Genomic DNA, 26,105 nt, shown 5'->3' with positions numbered 1-26,105 from the left:
TCCCTGGCTCGGTTCTCTGATAACAAGAGTACATGATCAGATCGCGTCATCTCCATCTGGTTGCACATCCTGATTCACACTCCATTCCAGTAGTTGGCGGTTGCTTGCCAACCAACACAAAACAGAAGAACAACTATAAACAACAATCGAAATTTTCTCCACACAACATTTTAAATAATGGCATTTTAAATAACACCGAAGTACAGCAATAATAATCAAGCTTAACTTTCTGAATGTGACGGGGGCCGCCATTTTGATTAGCTTGATTCCCTCCTTCTTCGTCTTCTTCTTCTTGTGTTTTATGGCGGTTGCCAAACAATTTTTGGTGCATTACCGCCACCAACTGCTTGATGTCCTCCTCCAATACCGGCAGTAATACCGCAGATCTTCACTAGGAGGCGAGGAGTCGAGGAACCGCGATAGCGTGATCTGTAAACGGTCGTCAGAACCGAGCTCGGCCTGGTTAACTGATCCCAGCTCGGACCGGTCTCGGCATGGATTGGTTTTTCAAGGGTAGTGTAAATGGGGTATATAGGTACACGCCCATTGAGGTAGTTTAATGTGTATTTTTCATACAAAATTATTAATAAAAATTATTCATACAATAAACTGAAGAGATAAACGGGACTAGCATACGCGTATGCAAATCTGACGTCTTGCTTATGCTTATTGACTATGGGTATGCTGGTCTGACAGAACACTTGCTTTAAGGATTTAGAGGGAACATCTAAAGACTTGCAGTCATCTTTTGGCTTAGTTAAGACCAGTGTGTAGGCAAAGATAGCATCAATGGGACAACTCAAAGGACAAAACTGCTTCTGACTGCAAAGAAGAACAATTGTTTGTCTCACATTTGGTCATCTCTAAGATCCACTGAAGACTTCTAGGAAAATATCATTTGGACTCAAAACGCTAAAGTGAAATATTTCAGGAAAAAGACCCTAAAAATAAAAAGTGGAATATTGTAGTTTAGTTTGATGAGGTGGGCTGCTTTGCTGCTTTAGATCCTGATAAGCTCCTACAACAGTAGAAACAGGCGGATAAAAAACCCTCCAACATGGCTGTAATGCAGCAGGTTTGCAAAGAATAGTGGACCACACTTCATTTATGATTTTTATGGCTGCTGCCAAGAGTTGCACAGCCAATTATTAGCTTTAGGGGTAAAGATTTTAAAAGGATTATTTGAAAAATGCGTTTTTGCTAAGACTGTCTTTTAAAGTGTTAATTATTTAAAATGTAGGAGTAAAAGAACCCCCAAAAAACAAAAAAAAAGCAAGTTAAAAGTTCACTAATATGCCTGATTATATCGTTTTAATATAAATTGTAATACTGATGAAACTGAATTTATAAAAAAAAAGTTAGTTTGTCATGAAATCATAATGTTACGGGCTAAATAAAGACAGGCAACCTTTTCAAGAAATGAAAAAGGGATTTGTCTGAGATACACAAGCCACCTACGGGAAGGCAGGGGAACAAAACTTCTTTTGAGATGAATGATTACAGTGGGAGGGGAGGGTAAATTAAATAAAATAACTTTGAATAATTGTCGGAGTAAGCTTTCACTTTCTGAGTTAAATGTCATTATATATCAGAGCAATATGAGCACCAGCCAGAGAACAGAAGCCTTTGTTTTGTAGATCATGCTGCATTTATGGCAACTGGAGGTGCTCTAATACTGAACACAGAAAACCCCAGACCCAATATGTCCATAAAGTCAGTGAGTCATGCTAAATTTACAGCTACACTTAATGACTGATTAAATCAGAAAATTACTTCAACAGGTTGTGAATACAGATCATATGCCATTATAAACCTAGACCTAATTTAACACATGAACATACAACCTATCCTTTCCATATAAATAATCTTAAATGGGCTGATATGAACTGTTATACATTTAAGGAAATAAAATAAATGTCTACTCAATTAGAAAGGAAAATGCATTCATTTACGTTCATAAAAATAGTGGAGAGATTTATGCATTTTAACTCGCGTTTATGTCAGTTTCTCACTGGAACAAACTGAGAATGCTTTTATTACGAGGATCCAAGAGTCTTTTTGTAATAACTTGGTTTAAGTCTGTTAATTCCCATTTTCAGAATATTCATGCCCTTATTACATGATGCACTATGTTGCTGTTAAGGGATTAAACAGATTAGAAGTAAACATGTTCCAAGAGGTCATGGAGGGGTTGAGTGAGAGACTGTATCAACCAAACTGAGTGAAAACCTTTGGTTTTTCGCAAACCAGAAGTTTATTTGTATTGATTTTAATTTAAATGGTATGAAATTGAGTGAGTACTAAAGAGAAAATGGATATATGAACCACTGAAAGCCAGCTGTCTACAAATGCCACTTTGTTTCAAATTCGACACACTGTTTGTCATGAGGATGCGCACGTCAGTGAACTTTCACCTACTATTACAGGAGGTAGAGTCTTTCAATCCCGCTTCCATAGAGAGTCAAAATGACTTTTATGATTTGACTCCAATCTAAATGACTCTGTAACACCGAAAATCCCACATCCACCGCTGCGCTCCAGACCTACAAGCCTACAGCCTCCATGGTTCCTCCCATCCTGCTCCTCTCCGACTTCCCTGGGGCTTGAGGAGAGCATGCGCAATATCATTATTATTAAACTTGTAGAAGCAAAGCATGCAGAAATTAATTTTGGACGGATTTTTGTAACAGGGATAACTGGGATCATACATGGTGTGTATGAACTATGTTTGTTCTCTACTTCCATCCTCAGCATCTCTTCATCCATGCCGCCCGTGAAAAGAAGTTTCTTTTGAAGTTGTCAGATGCGCTCTTGGAATTATTGACTGGATTTTGTTAAACTTTTAAGGATCTCAGTATAAAATAGATATTTTGATCGAAATGAGAAATCTGCTTCCTGGTATATTGAAGTACTAACAGTTTGCATCCGATAATTTAAATAAACTCACTTAGTTTTGGGGAATACATAAGAATTATGCTCTAATTTGTAGTTACCGATCCATCGTTACTATATTTTAATTTGACAAACCGGATCTTTTCAGTGTTATTTTACCTGTTTGGTGCGATTGCAATTGTGGATCTTGAACTGGCCGGACAGGAGCGGAGCAAGAAATAGCTTTTGATGTGATGGATGGAGAAGAGTTACGTGAACAGTGACGTGCGGAGAAGTAGTGGTGTATGTGGAACAGTTTTCATTGATTAACATGAGAGACAAGTACTCTGCATGACATACATTAGCGGGACGGAGCGCTGACGGAGTATGTGGAGGTTAAAAGGCCATGTGCACTTTCAAATCATGAAGCTGGGATTCAGGTAGCAAAGGGGAGTGGCCTATAAATAGCAGATAAAGACCTGCAGACTACTTTTCTTTAAAGTCGTAGGGAAGTCGTATTTAATTTTCAAATCATTCTGGCTTAAAAATGTATATAAATGTACTCTTTATCAGACCATATTGTCCCAAAAGTTAGAAATTTTCTATTTAAAAAAAATCTGTGTATTTTTCCCCCCATTCTTTTATGCAGGCCAGTTAGTTAGCCAGTCAGCCAGTACACCTAAATTCAGCCAATTATTTGTCAGCGGTCATCTGTCAATAAAACATTTTCGGTCATAGCATCTTGATTCATATGTCGCAGCAAATATACACAACTGTTGAAATCAGAATCAATTTTCTTTACCATTGAGTTATACGTCCCAGTGTTCACGGGGATGGACGTCTGTGTCTTCGGCAGGTGTAGAGCTAACAGAACTGGCAGCGTTGCGATGCAAGGGCTCAAACATATACCGCTGTAAGCCTTCTACACCAAACAAAGCTTCTATTGCCCTGGCGTCCTCTTCCACAACATCTTCGTCCCCACTTTCCTCCTCTAAATAAAAAATGTATGATGGAGGAAGCTCATCCATGACCTCCAACACAAAACTCTCCTCCTCTTGCATGTTTCCGCTGTCCACAGCGTTCCTTGACAGTGTCATTGCTAAGTCCTACTTGGTCTTAATGTAATTTTCCATTGGGAACCTACTAGCACTAAGTTGCTAACTGGTTAGCAAAATGTTTCCAAAAAACGGGCCACAACCAAACATGCTTGCAAACCTTCCAATACAACAATCCCGCCCCCTTGATAAACGACCAATCACATTCACGTTATTCACTCGTGTAAAATCGGGCATCACTTGGCAGAATTCGGAACTGCAACCGTTGGAACAGCCGCTTCCTTACGACTTTAAAGAAACCGGACAAACAGCAGAAAAATCCCATTTAGGTTCATGTGATTCAAATATGATATCTTCAGCATGTCACTACATTCATCAGATTCTGTTTATTCAACATATTTCTCAGATCAGACGAGCACTGGTTGGTGATGTAATGTCTCCACTGTGAGATTTATGCCACGACGGCTACCTTTCCTTTGTTTGCGCTACATCACCTTCTTTTTGAGACCCTAACAGTTGATTGATATTACATATTCTCCCATGAGGGATCAGAGGGTGTTACATTAATGGTTTCGTCGTGGGTCATGGGATGTAAAAAGGCGAGGAGATCACAGAGAAAAAGGATGACTAAAAGTGACCTGAGAGTGGAGTCTCCATCTCTGGTACAGGTCCATGGAAAGAAGGCTGACCGCAGACAAATAACCTTTCTAATTAGTTTGTTTTCACTTATATGTTAAAATGAACTAAGATTTCACAGAGAGTATAGTAGGAAAAGAAAAAGAAAAACTTTTATTTGTATGTTTACTAAACTGGCCACTATTAAATGTAAATATTGTCTGATACAGAGTGAATCTTAAAGAAATTAGAAAGCTTGTGCTAATATGGTGCTTTATGCCATTAAACACAGCAGGGAGGAAAGCAACGACCGCCTCTAACTCGTCCTTTGCTTGATTAGAGTGGTACTTACTGCGTTGCCCAGCAGACAGGAAGCAGCGGCTGAGACTCTGAACGACGGGGCACACCGCTGACCTGTAAACATCAAATCACCTCCCAGTGAAAAGATAAAGATCCCCTACCGCATAAAGCCAAGGAGCAGTCATAAACTGCTCGCTGAAGGACGACAGCTTTGGACAGTAGATCTGTCTGCAAACATGAGGGCAAACCTGGATAAATCTATCAGGAAAAAATCAATCGCTGCTTATTTGCTGTTTTCTAAAGGCTCTCATCATCTGTGAGAAATAAGCCTTTTCTAGAACTATTATTTATTTTTAACAAACCGATGATATATAACCTGGTTTTTTTTGTCAAAAATAGCGAAATAGGTGACAAATGATAAGCGTCAGCTCTAAAAAAAAGTAGACATTTTAGGATCAGTTAAAGTCATGTTTTTTGGAGATAGGAAAAACACTTTGGTGGGTTAGTCAGAATCAATATTCATCCCAGTTGTTTATACGTGTATCTATATATAGAATCTAAAATTATTTAGTTATTTCCTTTCCCAACTCTTTTCTTGGATTACCTTTTTTTTCATTCTTCATATAAACAGCCAAACACACCCAGGTATCTAAAGCCAAGACATGGAAGTGTCGGTGTTAATAGAGTTTGTAAAGTTCTGCAGTTTTTTGTATGACGGCTAAAAGATGATGCAGAGGAGATAAAGGAATCACCCACCTGGAAACTTTCCCCTGACTGATGAGGGATCAGACTGCCTGATATGGCAAACCAGCTAAAGCTGACTGAGATATTCCTAATGCCGCAAACACATCCGCTATGTCAGTTTCAATTCTGCTATGTGTACATGCTGGTTATTTTTTCTAGATTATAGAAAGTAAAAGCAGAAAAAAGGAAGATATAAAACAAAAATATGTATTGATCGTTCAGTCTTTTGTAGAATAGGAATGTTTTTTTTTTCATTCTTCTCTTTTTAGAGGAACACAGCTAAGCTGGTATTACCTGAGTTATTAAATGGGCCCTCTGCTCAGCTATTCATGCAATTGCATAAAATGCATGCTAAATTTATAGCTTGAATTAAAAACACCATATTTTTGTTGACAATGAAGCTATTAAAACCTGCATATATACAAGAATGCTTTGATACCTGAAACCAGCCTTCGTTGAACAAAGACCATAAGAAGAATTTTGTTGTATGTATGGTTTTTATACTTTTTTATTTTTTAAAACCAATGGTTCTTGGTTGGTGCTACTCGTCAAATGGACCTCAACCAGAACCCTGTAAGAGCTTTAGGCTGTGCTGATATTTGGCTTCTCGCTCATCATAATCACTACAAACTCAGCTAAGAGTTCAAAGTTGCAGATGTGGGCAAACATCTAATTTTCTCAGAAGTTCTTTTTTTTTTTAACTGAGCCTGAACTTGAGTTTTCATATGACAACCTCTAAATCAACATAGTCTCATCTCATTATAGACAAATGAAACAAGAAAGTTAATTATTTGCAATATCTCTATTTAATATAGGAAACTCATCCATCTATCCATTATCTGACACGGTTGTCCCAATTGGGGTTGCGAGTCAATGGGCAAGAGGTGGGGTCCACCCTGGACAGGTCGCCAGTCCATCACAGGGCAACACAGAGACAAACAGGAAAAACAACCATTCACACACACTCATACCTAAGGACAGTTTAGAGAAGCCAATTAACCTAACAGTCATGTTTTTGGACTGTGGGAGGAAGCCGGAGTACCTAGAGAGTACCCACGCATGCTCAGGGAGAACATGCAAACTCCATGCCGGGAATCGAACCCAGAACCTTCTTGCTACAAGGCTGCAGTGCTACCCACTGCACCACTGAGCAGCCCTAATAAAGGAAACTGACAAATAAATGATTCCTTGTAGTTGAACTGTAACTTTCAAACATCTTTAATCTTCCAGTTTCCCAACCATGACTGGTGTAGCTTTATTTTTTATAGGAAGCATTTCAAAGCAATAGAATTAGTCTTTTTTTTTTGTTGGAAAGAGAAACTGTGTTGAAGCCTTTTTTCAGCCTGCTGTCTGCCAGTGCTTAGCAACAAGAGTGGCTCAGATAGTACTATGCCATTACATTAAACAGGCATAGAAAACTCACTCAGTCTCACTCTTTCTCTTGGATCCTGTTAGGAAAACCTTTTGATGGTGCTAGTGTCTTCCTGCGGTTTTCTTCTCCACAACAAAAACAAATAGGAGCATATAAAATACAAAATCCAGAACCTTTTAGCCGTTTTATTGTAATAAATATTTGTGTACATCTCTAGAACAGTGTAATGTATGGGTGATTAATCCCAGCCCGTTGCCGTTATCTTTGTTGTTAAGAGTTTAGAAGCACCCTCTGAATAATATGGTTCTTAGTGAGACTCCATCCTGTCTGTTTGAGAAATTCAATGATTAAAATAATTAAAATAAAGAACTAAAATTGACGGCATTTCGGCTGCTCGGTCAGCTCTGTCTTCCTGTTGTTGTGGGTCATGGTTATCCCACTGCGCCCTCTTGTTTCCAAACAGCAGTATTAATCTTCTCTTTCCTGCTTTAATATAAACAGTATTAACTTTCTGTTACCTCAAAACACTATAATAAACCTTTTTTGGCTGCTCGGTCAGCTCAATCTTCCAGTTGTGGCTGATACATGCACTCCTGCAGCCTCTTGACTCCAAATGGCAGTTTTCAGCCTCTCTGAGTTGCTCTCGCTCTGTCTCAGGGAAAAACAATCCTTACGGTACATTGGCTGAACTTTTTCTTTCTATTTTTACGGCTGAACGCCATTAATGCTGCAGCGTTTCCGGCTGTCTTTTCCAAGCTATGATTTCTCACCTATTTCTAGCTTAGACAACTGCATGTCGTGCAAGTCACACTTTTATTTATGTAGTTTTTCCCTCAAATGGGGCTTTATTCCCTTTTTACTTTCGTCAAAATCTAATTTCTGATTTAGAAATGAATAAAATACCAAAAACACATGAAATAAGAATTTGACTCTTTTATAAACTTGTTATTTTCAAGCCCACCAATAGGCAATAACATTTTTCAGATAACTTGTAAAGAAAAAACTACTTCTCTTATAAAATCTCTTATTGTGTATTAATATTAGATAGTTGGAAATGTGTAACTAAGAATACGCTGTATCCAGAGTAGAGTTATAGTCCTAATGTACAGGCTGAGCCACTGAGAGCAAGCTGATAGTTTAGTTTGTTTTACAGCAATCCCACCAGAGGAGCACAAGGGCGAGGCGGGACTCTATGGCTTGGAAAGTCCACCCTGTTTGTGTCCACGTAGCAAAAAGCTGTAAAGAAATTAGATTGGCTAACCTGACGTCCATACTGTGTGCTCTCTATCTGCTGGGTCTGGGTGGAGGTTGACCCGCACAGAAACGGCCCCTTCTCAAAAAAGCCAGTTCTTTTCACTCATTTCCTCACTTTTCCATGGCAACAGCAGACACTGCATACCAGAGGTGCACGTGGGTTGCAGCTTAAACAAGGGATCAGTCTTAGAGAGGCTGCAGCTGAGGATGGACTTAGACTCCTTCTATTTAGTTTCTTCCTCTCCATCCTTTGTCATTCAGCTCCTATATTTCGTGAATCCCCTGCACACCCACGGTCATAAAAACACAGCTTCGGTCACTCTTTATGTTTGGACTTATTTAAACACCTACATCTTTCAGTTACACTCGGCATCAAAGCCTTTTTTCCATCTTTATGGAATCACCGTTTCTTCACAGGTCCTTTAGGCTCCTCAGGCACAGGTGGCCCCCACACACATAGATTACACCAAACCCCTTGCAGATAATTGCAACATTCAAACTTTTTCAGCTGCCGTGTGCCTCCCTTCACCTCGTACAGGTGAAATGTGTAGGCATATGCGCTTGTCACTCAGTAACCCCAACTAACTGCAGAGCCAACCTCACGGAAATGACTCAGAGCCGTTCAGAAGCCGCTGGGGGGATAAAAACATTCAAATGAACAACATCATCAAATCGAGTTTCACCAGATTGGCATGCATCCATAATGAATGTTTAAAAAAGAAAGAAGAAGAATTGCCCTGGGAGCTGTTGATTCTCCACCAGTGTCTGACTGTAACAGGCTGCCCTGCACTCTCCGCCTCGCTGTGTTTACGCTTCATCTCCTCGCTGTCTTTAAAGACAACTTAGCAGGGGGAAACTAAGCTGGGCTTCGGAGTGCAGCGTGCACACAGCAATACACACAAACACGTAAACGCAAAGCAGAGCTGTAATCTTTCCACACACTTGTGCTATTTAAAACTATTTTCTGTGTGCGTGTGTCAGTGTCGTCTGCAGCACATTATCGTCAGCGCGACCTCCTCCCGTCCTCCATCACAACAAACATTCCAACTGCAGGGGTCGCGGCGACAACGGGGAGCCAATTACACACCAGTGTGTTTGATCAGAACAGACGGCTGATGCACTCGCACACAGAAACCAGGGTGCATGTACATACGCCGAACATAATTTTGAATCCATTCGCCGTCCCTCATTCCGCGCTGAAATCATCTCTTTTCTGCAAATAACTAAAGTGGCGTCTCCCCGCTTTAATTTGCACGGCTGTCGACGTCCAAGAATGTTGATGTGTTTCATTTCTGCGTCTTTTTAGAGAAATTATTTGAAATCTGCAGATCTGGGAAGAAAGATGGTAAAGATGTTCGATGAAGAGTTGTAGTAGAGAGCCGGTGGGGAAAGATGCTTACCAACACGGTTGACAAGTGACACGGGACCCTTCTGTAGAGAGTCGCTGTGTGTGTGTTGCATAGTCCAGCCCCTGGGGTCCTGCGGGTGGTGGCCCCAGATTGTGGCTCTGCTGTCACATCCCTTTAAGGACCATCGCCTCGCCTGTCATACACACAGCGAGGCACACATGCGCGACGCTCGGCCTGCCACGTCCCTTGAAAGCCAGGAAGCTGAGATGTGGCAGCAGATTAATGTTGTATGGCCTAGCAGCACACATAGAGGCGCACTCGCTTTGACACAGCTGGAGCCTCGGCTTGACTCCTGTCAAACCTAAAGTCTCCTAAATATTTAGGAGGAGAAGCAGCACCGGCGGCGCTGGCTGGTAATTACATCGTAATAAGTTTATAGTTTGCACCACGAGCCAAACATAAATAGACTTATTGTACTACGATAAATTAGATTTGGTGAGATGTGGAATATGTTCTCAGAGTGACATAAAACGAGAACCAAAGCTCCTTCTTAGACTGATGCTGAATATGTCTAAAGCTTCAATGAATGTTTAATGTCTTGCATGAAGCTGCTTCAATAACCAAATGAGTTGGAGTTAGCTCCTCAGACGCATTTGATCAGAGATGGGATCTGACAGATTAATCCTCAATTATTTAAAAGTTGTTTATTTAGTTTTCTTTTTTTTATATATATATAAACCAACAGCAATGTTTTACTCAAGCAGTTGAGAAATAACACTTAGCACTACTCTGTGTTGGGAATGAAATCAGAGTTAATTTGGTTCATATCCAACTTGCTTGTTTCCTCGTTTATTGAAAGAATTGTTTACATAATGAATTAGTTGTTTTCTAATTGCTTTGCGGCTTTGGTCATTTTAAGTTCAGGCTTTTCAACCATTACTACTAATTTTATCACAAATAATATCTGAGCATGAAGAGTTTCCTGATGGTTTGTCATTTTCTTTAAGCTAGATTAAAAAAAAATGAAATTTCGAAGGTGATTGTAGATTACAGCTGGCTAAACTAGACTTATAATTGAAATGTATTTACCAGTTCATCGGTTTAGATAACTTTTATTCAACCAACACTTGTGTTTCTGATAGAAAATTGCAGGCATCTCAAAATATGAGAAAATAATCTAAAAGTATCAGCTATGCAGAAAGAGACTCAACTTTTATTTACATTATATCAGTGAAAAGTTACTTCTTACGCTGCTTAATAATAAATCGAAAGCTGTTTTTTACCATTCTTATGATGTCTGACCATTTTCTTTTTATTTTTCCACTTCTTTGATGAGCTGCTGTAGAGTTTAAAGGCCTCGCTGCCATCACCTTAATCTTTAACCCCTCCTCACAGATGAAATTGAGGCACTTTACAAATATACAATGTTAACAACAATATTTCAAAGGGCAATAAAGACAAAAAAAGGAAAAAATTGTCCCGATGTTGAATTATTTCCATTATCGTCCAAATAATGTTTCCATATGACCAGCTCTGTTTCTAAGCTAACATCTGTTTAAGAAAAAGCTAAAAGATCTAATATGAAATAAACATTAGAGACCATTACATTAGTTTTCATCCATCCATCCATTATCTGACACGCTTGTCCCGAGTGGGGTCGCGAGGGGTGCTGGTGCCTATCTCCAGCAGTCAATGGGCGAGAGGCGGGGTCCATCCTGGACAGGTCGCCAGTCCATCGCAGGGCAACACAGAGAAAAACAACCATTCACACACACTCTCACACCTATGGAGAATCTAGAGAAGTCAATTAACCTAACAGGCATGTTTTTAGACTGTGGGAGGAAGCCGGAGTACCCGAAGAGAACCCACACATGCTCAGGGATAACATGCAAACTCCATGCAGAAAGACCCTGGGCCGGGAATCAAACCCAGAACCTTCTTATTTGCAATAAACTCAGAACCAGATCATTGTCTTAATTAGCAATGACTCCACATAAAAATCCATTTTGCCTTTTTAAGAGTAAAAATATTTCAGTAAAAGCCTAAAATAATTGTAATTATTGTTATCTCTTAATGCCACATGTGTTGCCTTTTTTATCGGACCTTAAAGCCCAGCTTTATAATAGTTGTTATTTTCTGCTTCTCTTATGTCCTAATATAGACCGACTAATTTATTAACGGCGCTTATCACACCTTTGCAAGGCTTTCTTGTTTTCTAAGTCCTGACCCCTTATCTGTAGGTGTTACTTGCATGGTATAGAGACGCAGCTTTTGAGTTAATAAACATCAGCTGAGGATTTTGAAAGGTTTGGCAGAGTTTATAAATGCAGCTGAAAATAGGGATGTGAAGTAAGCTTTAAGGTTCACTGGCCAGCATTAGCTATGCTATGAGCCAGAGCCAAATGCAGCAGGCGATTGGGAGGGTTACCCAAACTTGGTGCTGAACTTTCCAGCTCTAAATGGTTCACAGTTAAAGCTTAGCGAATTCTTCCTGAGTCTAATTGGCTCAGGAAGAAGTTTATACTGAAATAAAACAGTAGAATCCCCCCCAAAACTCCACTTTTTAATATTTTTACACCCAGACTCCTAGTTTTGGTTTCTTTTTATGTCATGGATGTGTCATTTTATCGTGTCTCGTTTTGGAGATTTTAACACGGCTGTGTTGCTAGCCGGGCCCTTCGCTAAAAATACTTATTGCTGAGCTTAAAGGTTTCAAACCAAGTTGTTCGGAGGCTCTGTGTGTTTGCCAGAGTTATGAACAATATTTCGATGCATTATAGTCGTGTGGGATGACAGCCGTCATTGTATGTACCACTCAAGCCCTCCAGCGTTACCATGGAAACCAGGGTATTTATGGCTTGTGAAGAAGTTGCGACATTAATTGAAAAAGGCATGAGAACTTAATGCTGAAATTGCTACTCCAAATGATTTTTCCCTCATCCGTGTTGATGAAGGCTCATTGAATTCAATGTGATGTTCTAGTTGTTTCAACCTTTTAGTAAACTATTTGTTTTAACAGCTTATGATGCAAAGTCATTACTTGAGCAGATCCAGCGTTCTGAGCGGAGATGTTCTGTTTTTAGCCCCCAGTGTGCAGCAGAAAGCGATGACACGTATTAGAGCAGTCTATCGGTGTTCAGCCACTCGCACTAACTCATCACCCTTAACGGCGAGCACACCGCCTGGTTTCCCCTCGATCTGCTCCCTTCTCCGGGCCCCGCTCGCCCCCTACCCTCGGCTGCCCCCCTCGTAAATGAATCATCACGTTGCCCAGCAGAGCAGAAATGTTCCTTAATTGCGTCGACATCACCTGATCCGTCTCTCACGCGCACATGCACCTAACACACGCAGCGTTAATAGGTGTTTGGGGAGGGGGGGGGGCAGGTCGCGTGTCTCGCTGCCACGCGTCCTGTCAGTGCGGCTCATCGTTAAAAGGACTCAGGAGTCCGTGTCCTCTCTCATCCCGCATTGTTTTCCCTCCTCCTCTCCCATGTTCTCCTGGTGTAATGATTCGGATCAGATGCTGCTGTGTGCAATGAGGATTTTTCTCCCCCACCCCACCCCTCACCCCATGCCCGTCTCTCACACTGGCCCTCTGGCTGACAGGCATCTCGTTAGTGCGGTATGTCTGTCAGAGAGGCCTGAGATTGAGCTGTGCCCCCGCATATCCCCGACTTCTCTCAGACGCGCTCATGAGTAGGCTAAGTTGTCCGCAGCGGCGTGAACTAGTCAGACTTTCAGGCCTCAGTAATGATCCGATGTTTAACGGAAATGTTATTTTCGTCCAAAGAATCACATTTCGTCTAACATTGTCCTGTCCCCCCCTCCTGTTTTCTGTCAGGTGGAAATCAAGATGAAGAAGACGGATGCCATCAGATGGGAGAAGCTGGAGGGAGAAGGACAAGAGTCCAACATCAAACACTTCGATCCGAGTCAGTACTCAGCTTTGCCATTTAAACTCCATCTTTAATTTTTTTTTTTGCTCCCCTCTAATCTCCTATCTATATCTGCTCCCCTGCCTCTGCTGCCGTCAGGCTGTCTCCCTGTCTTCCTGCTAAACCACTTCTTGTTTCTTTCTCTCAGCGAAGATCAATATAAGCTGCTGTTTGTCTGTTCTTCACTAAAATGAGAGTGGGCAGTCCAGCCCTGCTGGAGTCTTTCATTAGTGTGACGGAGAGGGAAAGGTATGGCGGCAACATACAGCTCGGCGTCGTAGCCCACGCGCTCCTGAAACCGACCCGATTAAATACTTATGTAGTTGTGTTTGCTTGGAAGGCAAAGTCATAAAGGGGGGAGCCAAACTATTTTTCCACGGCCCAGTTTTCTGTTTATTAGGGACTGCCTTTAACTTTAGGTTTGTGATACATTCGAACATATTGGACTTTTTTTGTTTTGTGGCAAATTCCAATATGTCCACACTTGGCCTGAATCTGTCTGCTGCTGTATTTCTATAAATCTCCATCTGGATTACACGCCCTGCTCTCCATCCTCATGTGTTGTTTGGATTATAGAGGATGTTTTACATTCAGGGAGAAAAACGGGAATCAAACCTCAGTGTGATTGTTTACCAAGCGACTTTGATGAGAAAAGGGAGATTTATTCAGCCTTGCATGTCTCGTTTCTCCTATGCAATAGACCGACACAGCAATGCATAATTGAGAGGTGGGCGGGAAATTATCCCTGTTTTTTTTTGTTTGTTTGTTACATTTCCAATAGGGCTAAAACAATCTGATTAATCATGATTAAAGTCCTGTCACACCTTAACGATTTAGTCCAGCGCAGGTCTGACGCACAAAAAATCTGGCTAAAATGCTGGCATACGTTGGATAAGTTATGGATATGTTTTGTAAAAGTTATGAGTATGCAGCAGCACGCTGGCAGACGTCAACATACGGCGAGTACGTCAGCATATGCTCATATGTTGGACATAAGTTACAGGAAGGTTATTTGTAGGGGTGGAACGGTTCAGAAAAATCCACGGTTCGTTTCGGTTCACGGTTTCGTGGTCACGGTTTTCGGTTCGGTTCGGTATATGTTGATTGTTAGGAAAATCTATTATGTCTTGTATAGTACAACACGTTTGCACAATGCTTGCACACTGTTGCACTTTTATCCACAACTTTCTTTCCGCCGTCATCGTAGGTCACTCTAAATGCAAAGCGCTCCCATACAGCAGACCTATAAAGTGCTGCTGGCGCGTCTTCCAACTCCTGTTCTTTCCCACTCGCCATACCCACACAGTTCTCCACAACAACAGATTTTTTTCTGCTACACCCGGCTAAGCTGCTTCGCTTCTTCTTCTTGTTTACTACTGGTGGTTGGCTTTGGTCACAGTACCGCCACCTTCTGCTCTGGAGTGTAAACGCTTCACCTATGAGAAAAAGAAGCAGCGCATGAACCAAAAGCACGCGAATCAAACAGAGACAGTCGAACCGAACGGTTCGGACGGTTTTCATAAACCGTTCCATCCCTAGTTATTTGATCGTTGACATACCTTAAATAATTGTAATTTACTCATAAGTCGGTTTGTCCAGCTTATCCAAATTCTATGAGTAACTTATATACGTAACTTATCTAGAACTTATCTCCAATGCATATCAACCTATCTGACGTTTTCCAGACGACCGCAAAACATGTTTCCAACATACAGCTACTGTATAATCGCAATTTTGCAGTGTTTTGGTTTGAAAGGGGGTTTGCAGGAGGAAACCGTCAGTTCTCCTCCCGACTTCATCCCCATCATAGGGTAAGTGAGAACGTGAATGTGCTGGATCCTCTCTGCGTTCACGCCAACGGCCAACAATCAACCTAGCAGACATGACCCTGAATCTGCTGCGACTCCAAACTCTTCTTTTTTTTTTTTTTTTTGGTGGGCGGTAAACAGCAGTTAGGTTAACAACCCGATAAAAAACATCTTTTTATGCAGACCAGGCGCCTCCATGTGCATTGCTGCCTCCCTTAGGACACTGGCTTGACATTTCATTGGTATTATGCTGCCGTACGTTATGCTTAAGTTAAGCTGTCATTGGACTTAAGTTCTGGACTTGTCATGAATACGCTATCTATATGCCTAAAATTGAAAGAAAATATTGAAAGTACAGTGTATGCTAGCGTTTTAAAAGATTCTGGGATGTCAGGCATGCACTGGTTAAATCGGTAAGGTGTGACAGGGCCCTAAAGGATTATTGATATAATCGTCAACCAATTTAGTAATCAATTAATCATTAACTGGAGTATAGAGACTGTAAAAGATGCCTTGAGCTGACAGATCAACCCAGTTAGAGCAGTAATTATACCAAAAAAAAAAAAAACAATACATTACAAGATGATACACCTAGTTATGCTTCCTTGCTCTTGTACGTCAGCCATTTAGACCAGCGTTTGTTGTATGAATGTCCTTTCATACGTAAAAGATATGTCAGTTTTTCCATAGGGTGAATCTCCTCCACGACATCTCGCCAGTGGTCCAACTGGGGTGGGAGTTTCTTTAGCCAAGACCGTGTAATTGCTTTTTTGCTTGCAATTGACAGAACTTTAAAAAGGTACTGATCTTCTTTTTGAAACACTTTTCCAGACATCAATCCCAGCAGAAAAATTCTAGGGTCATTGGGGATGGCATACCCCAAAATTGTCCCAGTTGTCTGACAGATTCCATCCCAGTAAGTTGCCAACTTTGGGCAGGACCAAAATACATGAGAGTGATTGGCGTTCTGATGACCACACTGTCTCCAACATTGCTGTTCTTCTCCTCTATATCTACTAGTAATTTGAGGTGTAATAAAGTATCTGATTAAGCACTTCCATCCGAATTCCTTCCATCTTTTGGAACTAGTAGATGTCTGTTGTGTCACACACATTGAAAGCCAATCATCCTCTGTAATTATAACTCCCAATTCTCTTTACCATTTAGACTTAATGTTTAAGGTGTTATTTCCATTATGTTCCTGCAACCCTTTATATAGTTTGGAAACAGTTTTACAAGGGAGGTGAGTATAAGCTTTCGTAAAAATTTTCACAATAGTATTACCTTCTGGAGGAACACCTTTTTTTATTTTCGTATCGTAAAAATGCCTTACCTGGAAATATTTAAATAAATCTCTGTTCTCAAGATTATACTCCCTTTTCAGATGCTCAAATGTTTTGAAGGTGTTACCTTCTGATTTAGCTTGTTTTTAGGCTAACCCTCCATTGTAAAACACATCAGCAGCATCATAGTGTGGAGATGCTTTTCATCAACATTGGAGAAGTGACCAAGATGCTCAGGCTGAATAAAAACTGTAGCTGTGGCCTCCACAAGTCCGTCCTCTCTGAAAACTTGGCAGAAATAGGCACAAAAAAGTGGTGGCAGTATCATGCTGCGGGAATGTCATCAGTAGAGACATGAACGTGGGTCTGAGTGTTGCCAAAAATTCTAAACTGGGGCAGAGGTTCATAGGGGCCTAGTCAAAGTCCTGACCTAGCCTCGTGAGACCATCCTGATCTCGCGAGCTTTCAAGGTTTCACTCGCCAATCAGTCTGGAGACTCTCCGTTAAAGAAAATTTGGAGCCGTTCACCAAACGAACGTCCAATCAGCGTTGACTTTGAGGCAGGTTGAGGTGTGACGCAACGAGAAGCGCGACAGTTCAGTCTAAAGAACATGGCAGCTTCAGCCGATGAAACTAGCGTTAGCGTGGCTATCGAGCAAGTTTTATCGGAATTACAGAGTATTTCTTCACTTTTCTCAAAGGAAAAGATGTTTTTGCTCTTCTCCCGACTGGTTTCACAAGAGTTTAATCTATCAATTGGCTTGTGGTTGTGTTTTCGTTGTTGCTCTGTTAGTACGTCATATGCTTCGTTGATCTGATTGGTTTATTTGGCCCGTCTATCAACATAGGCCAATCAGCTAACCAGTATTTTCGCCCCTTCCCAAAATTACTTCAACGGAAGGTTTCCAGATGGATATGCGGAGCAAATCCATCTGGCGGAGTCAGGTTAGTCCTGACCTACTTCATGAGCAGAATCTGGCAGAGATCCTGAAAATTAGTGACCATAGATGCTCTCAGTCTGATAGGGAGATTTTGAAATGCAGATATAAGCCTGAAGATGTGCATCTGGGAGGTGGAATACAAATGGAAGACACTTTGTCATTAATTTTAGACTAAGTGTAATTTTAATAGTCTCTTCTTCATGCATTTTGTTTTTGTCAGGTTCACATAGAAGCCTGGTAAAACACAGTTTTCTAGTTCGTACAGTAGAAAGATCAAATAATGTGAATACCTCGACAGCTCACTGTAGGCGGATTTTCCCTCTTCTGTCCTGTATCCTTTTCCTTACCATTTCTGCTCTGAAATTAACAGAACGAGGTTCCCAAAACCTTTTTTTTTCTCCTCCCTTCAGATCAGTACCCCACATCTTCCCACTACACCCGAAAGTGGGAGAAGATGGTGCTGGACATAAGCGAGGAGGAGAAGAACGAGAAGCTGGAGGGAGACGCGGCGCTCAACAAGCTCTTCCAGCAGATCTACTCAGACGGCTCAGACGAGGTCAAACGAGCCATGAACAAATCTTTTGTGAGTATTCGCCTTGTGATGACGTGTGACTTCCAGGCTCATGTTCACACTCGTTTGCTCACTGCAATCAGCTAAGACTCAGTGTTAGCACTGCAGCAGGATGCTCATTTGTCTTTTATAAGTTTGGAACAAAGGAAGTGCATCATCATTTTTATGCATGTCTCCTCAGAGGAGACATGCACAAAAAGTTAAATACTTTTATTTTTAAAATACTTTTTTATAAATTTTAAAAAGCAGGATGAGCTTGGCAGGTTTCTAAATTGTGTGGCAGAGAGAAATAAACAAAGAACTCTAAATGTCTGCTTCCCGCTTCAGCTTATAGAGGGACATCAGCTGTGAAGAGCTGGGTTCATGTATTTAAATAATTTTAGGTCAAAAATCCCATGTAAAAGTTTATACTCATAACTAAAATGTAATGATCCACTGCTTTATTCCATTTAAGTAATTGGTCTCATTGCGTTTTCTAGATGATTTAGCAAATCTAGACAAGCCGTTTGGCTCTGGATGGAACTAAAGGTTAAATCATTTCACCACCTAAGGAACGACTGCAGTGAAACCTGGACTGCTTTCATCATTAGGGCGCCAAGGTTCTGGCCCCAACAGTCAACAAGTGTTGTATACCTCAATAAGCAGTTGCTATACCGACGGCCTTTACTGCAGGGACATATTCAGCTCACTTTAAAAGAAGAAAATTAAAATCATGGTCATGGCTAAACAACAACAGGTGTCGTGATTCTTTTCCTGATCATCATATCCAGCTCCTGTGGGCCAGAACTGATTTCTAACCTGCTCTGTTGTTGAGTGCACAAGTTGGAAAACTGTATTCTAAATCCGCCCCTGCCCCCAGCTACACAAAGTTGTTTGCTATAAAGCAGATTTTGGGGTTTACGTTCATACCTACCATGATGGAAACAGAAAGATCTGATGCTGGTGCTTTCTTAGCATCCGGGTTTGAGTTCAGCTAATGTGATTAGATGATCAATCTTCATGTGGTTTAACCTGAGCTGGAATAAAAATGTCTTCCTGTTGCTCACTGTTCAAGCCCAGACATTTGATTGCTTTGAGTGAGTACTGGACTGAATCTTTTACCCACTTATAATTCTGCACTGAATACCTTTTGGTGACGTGAATACTTATTAAGAGGCCAAAACAGCAGCAATATGATAATTCTAACATGTTTTTATTCAACAAGAAACTAAATGAAAAGGATGCTAAGAGCTGCAGTGATCAAGGCTAACCCTTTCACCTTTTTATAACCATTCCCCTGTAATTTTATTTCCCTTCTTCCATTGTATAAAACATGTGCTCAGACAGATCAGGACTCGTCCTCCAGAGTACTATGTTCCCTTTATTGTGTGCAGTGAGTTGAGAGAGTCCTTGTACAGCCGAGCTTTAAGTCCTCTATAAAATCTCAACAGACACAAGTATCTTGAGCTCTCCCACAAACCAACACGCAGTTTTTCTTTTCTTTAACTCTGCATCAGAAAAGCAGCAAGCTTTTAACAATTTGAAGGAATTCTGGAGCTCCAAACACTCTTTTGCAGAAAAAAAAAAACCCTTCTAGTCCTTTAAAATAAACCAAAGAATGTCAGTCTCTGCACATTTTGTGGAGAGCTGACCTTTAGATGGAGGCAGCTTTGGTCTTTTCACTCCGTAATAATCTAAACGATGCTGATGCGAGCTGCAGATTGACTGTCGCGAGATGTGCATTAATGACACAGAGCTGGGCTAATTTGGATTCTGAACCCATTTCTGTTTTTAAAAGAGGGGCTTTTTTGTTGGCTGTGGGAGATGCTCACCCCCTGAACTGACAGCAACCAAAAGCCTCTTAAAAAAAAAACATCTATCTGCACTTATCCACAGGCATCGATTTGTCACCGCTACGTTGAAGGAATCACTAGCAGAGAGGAGCTGAGTGCAAAGTTTATGTGACCCAAAGTTTAAACGATGAAAAAAAAAAAAAATGACACAGACCTTCCATGATTAAAGAAGCAAATCTGTGATCTCATTTAGAATGACTGCAGGTGAGAGGGGGAAATCTGCACGAGTTCCAGTGATGGAGTATTTAACTTTATTTGCTGTCGTTCTCAGCAGAATTAACCTGAGGCTGTTTTAACATTCATGCCTAGCAGGTGTCTGCTCAAAAACATCCACCGGCACCAGACCTTGACAGAGTAAGCATCGGTTTACATGGACGGGAACATCAGCGTTGATGCTTGATGACACAACAGGAAGGGGAAGGCAAGCGTTTATAAACATGAGGCAGAGGGAAAACGTTTAAGCTGATAGATGTCGTGAAAGTCCTGGTGAATTAAAGCATCTCCGCGCTGAAGGAATGAAAAGATTATCGTGTTTTAATGACTGCAGAGATAACATTTCCAGTTAGTATGTGCCACCCGTCTTCATGTTGTGAAATCAAACTAGCATTAGAACTGTATGTGATGACTATAATATTTTATTGATTGTCCATGATGTGCAGCTCTACATTTTGAATTCATGTTTGCAAGGAAGACTTTCCGTCTTTTTGCCCCCTGATCCTTATCTCAAATATGTAAAGCTAGCAATTAATATTCATCTCTTATTAACTGATATTAATAAGGCTTATATTGTGATAAATTTTTTCAGCTGCAGGTTTAGACTGATGTGCAGTAGATGAGCAGTCTGTTTAAACCCCTGTCACAGCATCCAAGCTCAAACTAAACTGTGCAGCCAAACCATTTTGTTTTCTTCTGTAGTTTATCTGCAGACTTGCTTAGTTTCAGTTCAGTTTAGTTCTTAATTAGAGTTACTTTTAGGAGTTAATTAAATCATAGATGACTGTTATTCAGCTAAATAACCAGAGTTCTTTAGTTTAAGTCAAGAATACATTTTTAGTTTTTGTTTAGGATCTTCTGGTGAAAAATAGGATTGTTGGTCATTTTAATTATGTCAATTGTCAAAGTCCCGCTCCAGCTGTAAAATAATAGCCTGGGTGCCATTCCGAACTTAGTCCCGCCCACAACGTTTGAGTTCGGGAAGTTCAGTCTGGCATTGCTCAATATTAGCGCGAGTATGGTGGCACAAAATCTGGCGGGCCATTAAAATTGTCAGGGCGGGCTTTATACGATGATGGACAGATGATCAACAGTAAAGTAATCAACCACGTCTCCAAAGCGCGCTTGGGTGACAACAACAATGGCTACCGCTGGAGAGTTGAGGTGTGTAGATTCTGCTATTAGGTCTGTTCTAGAAGATATCGACAGCAAATTAATTTTAAAAGAGGAACAGAGAAACGCGATCAAGTCTCATCTTCTTATTCTAGGCGTGCAACTGCACGCTTTGATTTTTGTTGACAACAACTATGCGTCGCTTAAAAAACGTCACGCACGCCTTTACTCTTATTGGTTGTAGGTCTATCCAATTGAGTGCAGAGGCTTTTTTTTCCTGGTTCGTTCGAAACACGCCCCATAATCACAGCTCTATGGAGCAGTGTCAGACTCATATTCTGACTAGAATTGAGTAGGACTACGTCAGGCTAGTAAAAAAATCCCCAACCACCACACTTTCATCACCATGTTTTACTGGTGGTTTTATGTTATTTTCCTTCAATGTAGTGTTGAATGGCCTCCCAGTTCTACTTTTGTCTGGTTAGTCCACAAAATATTTTGGTTACATCTTTGAAATCATCTGTTTTTTGTTTTGTTTTTTGGTCTGGTTTTGGGTTTTTCTGGGTTTAGCAGAGGTTTTAGTATTTGTTTCTCTCCTTTTTTATTGTTGAATCAAGAACCCTGACTTACCTTAACTGAGGCAAGATCCTCTGTGACCCCTGGAAGTGTTTTGATGGTTCTGTGACACCTGACTACTGCTCTATTTGTGGATAACAAGGTTCACCCCAAAGTGTCCATGTCATGGATAGCTTCAGTTATGGTTTTTGTCACCTAAGGTCCTCTTTCCTACTTCATGCTGTCAGACAGGTTCTGCTAAAGCAATGCCTTGGTTCTCCAGGTATGGCAATAACCAGGCCTGGGTATGGCTGGTGGCCATGGGCTGAGGATTTTAATACACCTGGTGAATTAGTTTGTTAGTGGCCAAACAAACAGTATCAGTCATTTCCAAAAAATGCTGAGTTGGGTGAAAGAGCAATAAAACAGTCATAACATTTTATATCCTCAGGTTATATTTATTGATATTAATTTTAAGCTCTTAAAAACAGCAAATAGCTACCGTAACTAATAACAATGTTGATTTAATATTTATGCCCACAGTTCAACTTTAAGTGTAGTACATATAGTATGGAATGGAATAGAATAGAATAGGTTAGAATGGGTTAGAATAGAATAGGTCAGAATGGGTTAGAATAGAATAGGTCAGAATGGGTTAGAATAAAATAGGTCAGAATGGGTTAGAATAGAATAGGTCAGAATGGGTTAGAATAGAATAGGTTAGAATGGGTTAGAATAGGTTAGAATGGGTTAGAATAGAATAGAATGGGATAGAATAGAATAGAATGGGATAGAATAGAATGGAATGGGATAGAATAGAATGGGATAGAATAGAATTGAATAGAATGGAATGGAATGGTTAGAATCGAATGGAATGGGTTAGAATATAATGGAATTGAATGGGTTAGAATAGAATAGGTTAGAATGGGTTAGAATAGAATAGGTTAGAATGGGTTAGAATAGAATAGAATAGAATGGGATAGAATAGAATGGGATAGAATAGAATTGAATGGAATGAAATGGGTTAGAATACAATAGAATAGAATGGAATAGAATGGGTTAGAATAGAATTGAATGGGTTAGAATGGAATGGAATGGGTTAGAATAGAATGGAATGGAATGGGTTAGAATGGAATGGAATGGAATGGGTTAGAATAGAATAGAATGGAATGTAATGGGTTAGAATAGAATAGAATGGAATGAAATGGGTTAGAATAGAATGGAATGGAATGGGTTAGAATAGAATAGAATGGAATGTAATGGGTTAGAATAGAATAGAATGGAATGAAATGGGTTAGAATAGAATGGAATGGAATGGGTTAGAATAGAATAGAATGGAATGTAATGGGTTAGAATAGAATAGAATGGAATGAAATGGGTTAGAATAGAATGGAATGGTTTAGAATAGAATGGGATAGAATAGGATGAAATGGGATAGAATAGAATGGAATAGAATGAAATGGGTTAGAATAGAATGGAATAGAACGGAATGGGTTAGAATAGAATGGAATAGAACGGAATGGGTTAGAATAGAATGGAATGGAATGAAATGGGTTAGAATAGAATGGAATGGGTTAGAATAGAATAGAATGAAATGAAATGGGTTAGAATAGAATAGAATGGAATGGTTTAGAATAGAATGAGATAGAATAGAATGGAATAGAATGGAATAGAATGAAATGGGTTAGTATAGAATGAAATGGGATAAAATAGAATGGAATAGAATGAAATGGGTTAGAATAGAATGAAATGGGATAGAATGAAATGGGTTAGTATAGAATGAAATGGGATAAAATAGAATGGAATAGAATGAAATGGGTTAGAATAGAATGGGATAGAATAGAATAGAATAATAGAATAGAATGGGTTAGAATAGTACACACACAATTTACATTGCCTGTTTGGAGCAGTGATGTTTATTGTCTAACAGCTGCTGGTAGGAAGGATCAGTGATGATGCTCTTTAGTGCATCTGAGGTAGAAAGTCTGCAGTAGCCCCACACATATGGTAATGTGTGCTAAATATTGTCCAACAATGATCCTTCTGCCCCCCCACCAAATGCACTGGATCAACTGGAATACTAGCTTTTTCTTATTTTTTACAAATTCTAACCAAAGTGAAATAGAATGGAACAAATGCCCCCAGGGCTCTTGGTAAAACATGTTCAATTCTTGGTCCACCATTGTGATTTTTCTTTTGTTTCTCCATTTCTCCTCCCTTTGCAGATGGAGTCTGGTGGGACGGTCCTGAGCACCAACTGGGGCGACGTGGGGACGAGGAAGGTGGATGTGAAGCCTCCAGATGACGTAGAGTTCAAGAAGTACTGACCGTCTCCCTATGTCCCTCTGTCTTCATCCCATCCTTGCATTTTTTTTAAAAATATGGTCTGTCTTCACATTTACCCACCTGAGCCCCTTTGGGATCCCTGGTTGCCTGGCGACCTGCTCAGCGGTCAGCTTCTTAGGGAGGCACTACCACTCCACTGAAACAACAAGGCCCTGTATGCTGTCGGACGACTTTAAATGATCTGTTGAAAGGATTGATTCGCTCCGTTTGGGTTTTCTTAAGGTTGACGAACTGCAAAAGGGAAACAAGTGTTTGCTAGACCTGAATTACATCGACTCAGCCTTCAGATGTTTTTTATTTAAACCAGCCTCAGCCAATCGTTTCAAAGCCTTTTTTTCTTTTTATAATTTACCATTTTCAGCATAATGTAAAAATGTAAAATCGCATAATAAGTGATCTAACTATAAATGAATGTTTTTTTTCCCCCCTCTCTGTAAAGAACCTGCACCGACGACCGTCTTGACTTTTCTGCCGATGGCTCAACTCCTGTCGCTCCGTCAGTCTGACTCAAGCTTCGCTGTAAATAAAAGATTTCTTGTTTTGTCTCTAAATCAGTTTCCTGTATTGTTTCGGCTGGTTTTGTCTGGAATCAGATGGAAAGTGTCTGAATGTTTCACTCTGACCCAAAGATGGCAGAACGCTGTGACGGGATTGGAGGGAGCATGTGCTGTGATTATGTGCCAGCAGCGGTTGAAATGTGGTATTACTGATATGAGAGCAGGCGGCTGAGATACGGCTGACACCTTGAGGACAGGGTTTACTTATTGCAGTGAGATTGGTATCGTGAAGGAAGAGCCCCCCCCACCCACCTCCAGGGTATGTTGGCCAAGGACGAGGATCCAGCCGAAGATGAGGGAAGCGTTCTTTCCCACCTCATACTGTAGATGCTGCAGCTGTAACTGTGTGTGGGGGGGGGTGTCCTACCAGAGCAGGGGAGCATTAATATGGATCAGCCTTCCTAACCACATCATCAAGCCTCTCACACAGAGTTAAGTGTTAAATTCATCACACATCGTTTCATCTCTCCTGATGATCAAACAGCCATTTGTGACTCTGGATGGAACTCTTAGCTCTGTGACACTTTACTTTTTTCCCATCTCACACACACACACACTCACTCCACCAGTATCCTTCACACAAACACGCCGCCCCCATCCTTACCCCCTACCCCTGCCCGAGGCGGCTCTGCGACATCAAAAGGAGCTAAGCGCTTTGCATCGTGGGTAAGATCTGGGAGCGTGACGGCTGCAGAGTCTTTAGTCTCATTAAAGAGTTCTAGATCCTTGACTTGCACATTAAAAGAACTCTGGAAAACTTTCGGCTCGGGCCTTTTGGAGCGGCGGCCGGATGAGAGGAAGAAACGGGGCGTCGCCGACCGAACCCCGACGACAGAAGCCAGACGAATCATCACATAACATATATTCTTTTGATCCGTAACGGAATGAAGAGGCCTGAAACTTAAAAGCTTACTTTCTTGATATTGCACCTTGAGAAGTTTTGAAAGAAGATAAAATATTTAAATGAAAACTGAAGAAAGATACAGCACATTGTTTTATTAAAAGCAACTTTGAAGACAGAGTTAAAACAGATGGAAAGTAAGCAGATGTTTACGGCGCCTTGCTGAGGAACTCATACCGTCCTCATGGACCTTTTTTACATGTGGTCCCGTTACAACCTTTTTATTTGGGTTCGTGTGAAAGGAAAAGAAATCACAACTTTGAGGTAAACCATGCTTTTAATAAGATGTCCATATTTAATACCCCTAATTAACAAAACATTCCGGCTGCCTTTGAATATACCCAACAAGGTGGAGGTTGTATCATGCTGTGGGGACACTGCAAGTACCAACATAAAACCTATGAATATGTCTGAACTTTAGGGTCATTTAATCTCAACCTGTCATTAGATTGAAGCAAGGTAAGTACAATAATTACAAAGCATGACATTG

At 40.7% G+C, this 26,105-nt stretch overlaps 1 protein-coding gene across 5 annotated transcripts in view; it reads left to right on the top strand.

Annotated features, from left to right (window-relative positions):
* The window catches only part of sugt1 (SGT1 homolog, MIS12 kinetochore complex assembly cochaperone), a 56,208-nt gene extending 31,500 nt beyond the window's left edge, over nt 1-24,708 (top strand). For 3 of the 5 annotated variants that reach the window (XM_038278845.1, XM_038278844.1, XM_038278846.1), the window contains exons 11-14: nt 13,402-13,492; nt 17,938-18,110; nt 24,037-24,131; nt 24,597-24,708. In XM_038278845.1, the coding sequence (XP_038134773.1) occupies nt 13,402-13,492; nt 17,938-18,110; nt 24,037-24,131; nt 24,597-24,663 (426 nt within the window). In that variant the 3' untranslated portion in view covers nt 24,664-24,708. Of the gene's footprint in view, nt 1-13,401; nt 13,493-17,937; nt 18,111-24,036 lie in introns of all 5 variants that reach the window. The other 2 variants (XM_038278848.1, XM_038278847.1) reach the window with 1 other exon arrangement.
* Nucleotides 24,709-26,105: the final 1,397 nt, after the last annotated feature.

The sequence above is a fragment of the Cyprinodon tularosa genome, unplaced genomic scaffold, assembly GCF_016077235.1.
Source record: "Cyprinodon tularosa strain WSP-4 unplaced genomic scaffold, ASM1607723v1 ctg145, whole genome shotgun sequence".
Classification (NCBI taxonomy): Eukaryota; Metazoa; Chordata; class Actinopteri; order Cyprinodontiformes; family Cyprinodontidae; genus Cyprinodon; species Cyprinodon tularosa.
Note: the sequence above shows the minus strand (reverse complement) of the source record. Positions and strands in the feature narration are given on the sequence as shown.